The sequence below is a fragment of the Helianthus annuus genome, chromosome 13 (genome assembly GCF_002127325.2).
Source record: "Helianthus annuus cultivar XRQ/B chromosome 13, HanXRQr2.0-SUNRISE, whole genome shotgun sequence".
Classification (NCBI taxonomy): domain Eukaryota; kingdom Viridiplantae; phylum Streptophyta; class Magnoliopsida; order Asterales; family Asteraceae; genus Helianthus; species Helianthus annuus.
The window spans coordinates 90,751,800-90,759,921 of record NC_035445.2 but is presented as its reverse complement, the minus strand read 5'-3'; the positions used below and the strand labels follow the sequence as shown (position 1 = coordinate 90,759,921).

The 8,122-nt window shown below is 31.9% G+C and overlaps 1 protein-coding gene across 1 annotated transcript; it reads right to left on the bottom strand.

Annotated features, from left to right (window-relative positions):
• Positions 1-4,419: 4,419 nt before the first annotated feature.
• Positions 4,420-5,769, bottom strand: LOC110898603 (ethylene-responsive transcription factor ERF003). Its single transcript, XM_022145407.2, has 2 exons — positions 5,528-5,769; positions 4,420-5,406 (listed from the first exon to the last, which is right to left on the bottom strand). The coding sequence occupies exons 1-2, from the start codon at positions 5,608-5,610 to the stop codon at positions 4,893-4,895; spliced, it is 597 nt and encodes a 198-aa protein (XP_022001099.1). The 5' UTR covers positions 5,611-5,769; the 3' UTR covers positions 4,420-4,892.
• Between the last annotated feature and the right edge of the window lie 2,353 nt (positions 5,770-8,122).

Genomic DNA, 8,122 nt, shown 5'->3' with positions numbered 1-8,122 from the left:
TTTGTGCCGATAATGCATTCTCGTAATCAAGTTCTCAAGCTCATGAATGTCTTCTCCAGAATTTATATTGTTTAAATCATCTGAGCCGGTTGGATTAGCCGAACGAATTTTACAGTGTCGAAAGCAATTTGCTATGGACTCTTGTTTCACATTTCTCCAAGTCGAGACGGCCAAATTGATGGCATCTAATTTATTAATTTATCGATATAATAATATATCGCTAAATTAAAAAAATATCCCGGTCTCAACATTCTTAATTTATAGAGGTTTTACTGTATTTTGGATCGATGGTTTTCATAATGAAATAACAAATTTGTAAAATGTTTATTTTACATATTCATATAATTATATATATATATGGAACCCATTAAGTGGAAGTTACCTTTGAAATCAATCTCCACCGTCGGATCATGCTGAGATTAAATCTCAGCCACTTAAACTCACAAAATTAACCGCTATTGTGGCGGTTCAGAGCGGTTATTAGCGGTTTCCTTAATGGGTGGTTAGCTCCACATTTTCCTACCCATTATCTCCACAACTTTGGTGGTTATCTCCTAATGGGTGGTTAGCCCAACTTTTCAGCAAGTAGTGGGGATAGCGGTCTATGTAACTTCCAAGCATAATGTGTATAAAATACGTAGGGAGCATGAAAACGTATTTCATTTTGTTGGTCACATAACCAAGACAAACACTGCAGATTTCTCACAAGACATATTTCGTGCTATGCAGTACCTATTTTCAATAGCAGAGTTTGCATGCAAGGTAACTCTGATTTTCTACATGGTGCGGAATTTAAGTGTATGATCCAAAAGTGACAAAATACATATTATATATATTGTATTAGCAACTTAAGAAACTTTCCATTTCCGCTTTCTAACAATGATTCTGAAGCCAAGCAGGACTGGCTTATAGTTAGTCCGATCAGAGAAACACTCCCAAGCGTTGAGATCCTTTATTACGGCCAATGTTTCAGCCCTACAAATCTCAGTTTGAGAGAGATTAGCGAAGAGGTGACCTTTTTTTATGTAATTTTACAATACCAATGCATCAAATTATACGATTTTAGAGTTGCATGCATGCATGAGTGTATTTTTATTTTGTTGATTTTATTATATAATTGAAACCCCTCCACTTGATGTATCACATTTTAGCTTTCTAAAAAAGCTTTTGTAGCCAAGCAGGACCAACACATCAGCCTGATCAAGAAAGAACAAAAGGTTTGTTCTACTTTAACAATACTGGAAAATGTTTGTTTTACTTTTAACACTACGGGTAAAAGTTTAGACATGCTGAATATTTATATTTCTTTTCATAAGTTTCAGACTAACACTAACAGGAACAAAATGGGGCAACGAGGGAAGTTGGGGTTGCAACTGCCCTTTAGCATATCTATATAATACGCGAATAGTGTTTTAAAAAAATATTTTTTCTCAACAGAACTTGCGGAGCACTTCAACTTATAGAAGTGAAGAACATTTTCGAAGTTGACGATTACTAAAGCCAAGGTAAGATAAACTAAACAGTAGAGATGGAGACGTACATGTTTCATTGTTGTAATATAGTTATGCTTTTTTTTCATCTCATCCGAGTGACATGGAACAAAAGTAGCAAAGGATAAGTGGAAATGGATACATTTACATGGAGCAAAAGTAGATTCGAATGAAACCACAAACTAACTTGCCAAGGTAATTTATTTTATTAAATATTCTACTAACCTACTTCATTAAATGTAATCAACAATGAATTTTGTTTTCTTGTAGGATGTGTATTTTTATGTTTATTTTATTTTTTAGAAAGACAGTCTCATAGTTGAAAATTAGTTTTTTATGGACCAGTCGGGGTTAACATCAACATATAAACTTGACTAGGTAAATGACCCTATTACTTATTGTTTAATTTATATTATTAAGTAGTAATCAATTCTTTTACTTTTTTTTGGTTTCCATGTAAGATAAACAGGTTAAATCCAATGCACGATGAGCAACAGGTAAAGTTTATCTTTCATATAAATAAAGACACACTGTGACAGGGCTGAGATATCGACAATATTGATAATTTTGCATAATTTTTTTATCATTCCATTTTTTGTCTTTCATGCAAGATGATCGAGATTTTAAACACTAAGAATGCTGACATGATGGTAGAGTTATGTTTACTCAACTGGTCCTTATTAACCGAGTTAGTTATTTAGAGGTTGCTAGAAACATACCCACTACACCCACTTTCTCCTAAATTAGTTGAGTTAGTATTTGCAAGTAAAGAACCATTTTATTAAGAAAATTCAAAAACCTTCAAAAGTAAATAACTTTTTTAAAAGACACGCTCTATCTACATGTTTTCTAATGTAATAACAAAAACATTAAAAGTTATATGTATACTTAATAGTCTTATATAAAAGTTGCACTAATAAAAAAAGTATACTTAATACCAAAATGGCTTGCGAGTCAATCTGCAACTCCAAATTCTTCAACTTTATATCATAATCACCCACTAAATTCACATCTGATTCCATTTTTATTTCCATGCAGGGTTGGCATTGCTCAACGGCATAGATTTTGGTAAGATTAGAAAACCAATCATTTGAGTAAATTCAGAAGCACATTTGTCCTTTTTACAACTCATCCTATATTTGCCATGTATTTAAATACCCTCGTATAAAGACTTTTGAGAATGCTTCATCAAGGGTGAACTTATCTTGGCACGGTGGGATATATTATCACATAAGAACATTTAAACCATGCCACATGTTGCCCCCTTACTACCATATATTAGTGTTGATACTTTGACAAATGGGCACCATGCATCAAGTCAACAAGTCAAAAAAGGCCATCTTTGAGGTTAAAGAGGACGATCCAAAAGCCGAAAAAATTGAGGGAGTAAACCATGTTTGACTGTTACAAAACTTTCCCACATTGTTGCCTACCGTTTACTTTTGCATTAAAATGACATCATTTCATGTTTTTTCACTCTATCACTTTTATTTTATATTGTTGTGTGGTTGTACACTATTCACGTTCGTTTTCCTTTTATAAATTAAAAATGGTGCTTTTGTTTATAATGTTGTTTAGACTTGTGTCCACTTAATGTGGGTGTTTGGGATTCCTTATTTTGAGCTCCTTTTTGTAGTGTTTGGATAATGGGTTTTGAGAATGAGTTTTAGTGGTTTGAAAAGAAGAAAAGAAGAAAAGGAAAAGTTAGACGGTTGCAACCTTTTCAAAAAAGGATATGGAAAAGAAGAAAAGGAGAAGCGTTCCCAAACACTCTCAATATATATTAGCTTTGTTTGTTACGTTGTTAGCGTAAGCCGTCCAACAGACGGGTATTAAACTAGTTATTGATGTTTAAAGTTAAAATAATTCGCTTGAATGTTTAACTAATCATGAGAGATGTATGTTATCACATACAAAAATAATAAATAAATAAATAAATAAATAAGAGGACCCACTTTACCACTTTTACGTGAAAAAACATCTCCTCTAATGTTAGATTCATATAAGAGGATCCAATCTTAATGAAACATCAATCTTACAACAACAAACACAAAATAAAGGATAAAAAGGTAAAATTAGAAAACTGTTTATAAAATAAAAATAAGATCAAAGTAAACTAATTTAAAAAATATTTAAATTTGTGACTTTATTGAATAACCGGTAATAACATGGGCACGCACAGCGGCACAGATATAGATAGATTTTGTACATATTTTCAACCTTCTGCTCTTATGTCATGAACAAATCTAGCCATGATTGTCGGTCCAAATCATACAATTTAAACCGCGTACTGAGGCTCTATGTCTTAAAAAAGTTTCTAAATGAGACCATCCGTAATGTTTAGTGCTTTCTAAAAGACATTTTTTCACAACATTTCTTTAAAAAATGTGTAATGGTTAAACGTCCATTAATGTAGTGGTGAAGTATAGAAGGGGCGGGGAGGGGTGTTTAGGTTTTTGGTAGTGATGTAGTGGGTTTAGTTTTAGGTTATTAGACACTTGTCACTCTATAAATCCTTCTTACACTTCTTACAATTAGAAGACTTTGTAGAATAACTTGACCCTATACTAGAAATGTCTCTCCCTTTTTATGCCTTATAATGCCTAATGGCGCGGTATTGAAGGCGTTATCGAGTTAATTAACTTTTCTCTTTAACAATAATCTGATTTATTCTAACTCTACACCGTTGTCCACTGCAAGATCGGAATCCTTGACCAATTGAAGAGAAAACATTTTATATGCCTGAATACCGCTAGACTAAAGGATATTACATGAGAATAATCAAGTTTTGAATTAACTAATATAACTCATTTATTATAAAAAAAAAAAAAAAAAAAAAAAAAAAAAGCTAATCCAAACACAACCTATTAATTAAACCAATTTACATATATATATATAGTGTATAGAAACAAAGCACAAAACATTCTTATAATCATATTTGAACTCTTTTAATAAAAGATTAATCATATAATACAATAAATCAATTATTTTTTTATACTCGGTATAGGTTGACCTTTTCTCTCGGTTACACAAGATCTAACCTATAGGCCTCACAAACAGAAGCTCCAGAAAAAAAAAATGTGCTAATACTAATACAACTCATTAACAACAGTATTTACATAAATTTCGACTAACTTATTAAAAATGCATTCTAAAACATTTTATGCATGTTTTAGAAACACAATTTAAACGCAGTCCATCAAATTTTATGCAAAAACTGCTGTCGTGTTTGACTCTCCGTTTCAATAGCAGATAGGGTCTGGCTAAACGTACCCCTCTAGTGAACGCACCCCCACATGAGAGGGAAATTTATTTTTTAAAGGTGGTCCCCTCATATTTTGTGAGAGAGGGTACGTTTAGCAGCACCCTAGCAGATAGCATTTCCCGTGTTCAAGCGTTGAACTAGTCATGTGATTGGTCAATCGAACAAAATTCGATCGATCCATAGTGAAGCAACTCCTCGATCATTTGTTCGATGTGATGATCCTCGAGTTTCGCAAGAAACTGTTGCTGCTGCTGATGATGTTGATGATGAGGATGACAATGTTGATAATGTTGATGATGATGATGATGGGTGGTGTTAATATCCGCCTCAGGTTGTTGGTGTTGCATCAGCACCATTGGCTTTGTGTCGGGTGAAGACTCGACAACATGAGTCGAACACATTCGTTTCGAGTTCATCATTTGTTGTTGTTGGATTGAAGGTTTGGTCATTTGAAGTGAAGCCATGTAGCATCTATGCAGTTTTGCTGTCAAAGTTGCGGAGAGTAGTTTGGAAGAAGAAGATTGTGACATATTAGGATTGTATGGAAAGTTTGTTCGCGCACGTGGCCCGCACATGAGCCTCGCAGCCTCGTCATAGGCTCGGGCCGCGTCTTCAGCCGTCTCGAATGTCCCTAACCAAATTCTCGTTTTCCTGTTTTGGGAAAAAAAATTTGCCAATTAGTAAATGTTTGAATCTTTGATGTACAATTTATAATGTGTTAAGTACAATAGGAAAAACATTGTTTTGGGGGGGGGGGGGTGGGGGGGCTTACAACAAAGGATGGCGAATTTCGGACACCCAGGAACCCCAATGCCTTTGGCGGACGCCGCGGTACCGCTGTTGTGTTCTAGCCATTTGCGCGCTAAAGTGTTTGATAAAATGCCTCAAGAATTCAAAAAGGTTGAAATGAGAAAGATTGGAGATTTGGTTGTTCAACAAAAAGGGGGAAGGAGAATGAAGGCTGTGATGGGTGGTTTATAAGAGGGAAGTGAGGCTCAATCAAGCATTATATATATTTATACCAATTAATCAATTATGACACTCGAACAAAATTTATAGGCTGATAGGAATCTTTGCTTAGTAGTTACTAGTGTCACGCATTTATTCTCACCAAAGTGATACGGGTTCGAGTCTTTTAAAATAGACAATGAATAAATTTTAAAAGTAGATTTTAGATAGTGTCTCTTCGTCATTTAAAAAGTACAAAATTTATAACATTAATTATAAAGAATAGTGTCCATTTATAACATGAGGGAGACGAATTAATTAATGTAAAAAACATTGTTTTTCAAACTTACTTTTTAATTTTTTATGATAAGAAGTGTTTTTTATCCCATGATGGGTTATTGTTTTCATTTTTAACAATTAAACATGTCATAGTTTTTTTACAATTAAATAATGATAGTAATGTTTAATATCAACTTTTAAACATTGATTCAAAAGGATAAAAAAATATATTAGTTAATATCATAGGTTTACTCTATTTTTTTATAAAAAGTGTTTCTAAAATAAAAGGTGTTGATTTTTTTCTAAAAGGTCTGAATCATTTAATTACCTCATGGCCTCCTGGCAACCAAAGAGTGGGGCCATTTAGGAGTGTTGACAAGAAATTGGCAAATGACTTGGTTTACTTTATCTATTGTTTAACAGTTGGCTAATTGACATGATTAGTTGAATTTTTATATTACTACAAAAAGAAAACAAATCTAAAGTGGCTAAATTCAATTCACAGCATTTCTTTCTTTGTATAATTTTGCTAGAAGACAAAACTCAGAATGTGTCAAGATATATACTCTGCTCAAGAACATAAAACACTTTATTCAACACATATATTTCGAAAGTGAAAGGAAAATTAAAAAGATCAACATACTTTTATGCTGATCTATAAAACTAATGATTTATATATAAATTAACTAGGGTGTTTTTGTTATCTTTTTATCTTTCCGGGACTTTAATATTCGACTCCTCACACAATTGATTTTGCTTGTTTTACCCACTAAGAATTCACGGCTTTGTTTTTTCTTATCAAGATGAAAGCTTCACATAATGTCACTCATCCTTAGATCACTCCACTCGAGTATAATTAATTGTAGAGTTCTTCTTTCCATTAAAGGAAGGCATTCAAAATGTGTTGATGTTATTTAAGAGAGGTTAGAGAATTTGAGGTGTTGGACGTTATTGGGTAAATTTAAAAAAATATATATATATATATATATATATTTGTGTGGTGTAGTTAACTCACAACACCCGGTTAATGGACAATTTAGTTAATGGCACTGTGATCAATTGGCGCTGATGTGGCGGTAGTTTTTTCTCAGTTTATGGAAAAGTTGGTTAATCGATAACACATGGTCTTATGAATCAAGTATCTCATATGTTTAAGGCAGATGTGAGATTTGCCTAAAATGTTATATTTTTTTATATTTATTTGGTATATATAAAAGCATATATGTATTTAACTTATGAAATTTAATATATTGGGTTTCTTGATAAAAGAAGTTGAATACTTGTCTTTCAGACTTAATTACGTTTGATTTACTAAATTAGTTGAAATTGTAAAATACAATAACATACTTTTACAAATGTACCGATTTATATAACCTATCTTTTTGTAAACCCTATGTCATTGCATTTACACAAATATCCCACAACTTGATTGTAAAAGTGTTATAATCTAATGATTAAAGTTGTGTTTACCTCTAATCTCAGTTCATTACCTTTTAATTTGTTAAACACATATTGTAAATAATGAATACATAGATTTAAGACAACAAAAAAATGTTACATAAGCATTATGCTTATTAAAATGTTTTATAAGTATACATCATTTTCCTTTAGACCTTTTTTACATTGTCACGTCTACTATTTATATTTAATCTTGTATACAAATTATATTTTTGCAACTTTTGGTATTATATTCTCTTGAAAGAAACATATATATATATATATATATATATATATATATATATATATATATATATATATCACTACCAGAAGAAGGAACAATTTTCTACAGAAATTTCCTACACAATTTTTTTCGTCAAAGATTACTACACTTTTATGACGAATTTCCTACAAAAAAAAAAATCAAGATTTTGTTACAAATTTTCGATGCATCCATGACGGAAAATAAGAAAACCCTAATTAATTGACAGTTGCGTAACAAATCTATCGGAAATAACCTACAAAACCAAAAAATAAGGGAAATTGATATCGTTTCCTACACATTTATGACGAAAAATAAGAAAACCCCAATTAATTGACAGTTGCGTTATAAATCTGTAGGAAATAATATACAAAAGGTTAATTATTTTTTTTTCGAATAAATATTTATATGAGCCAAAAAAATAACGTACATCACGTACGA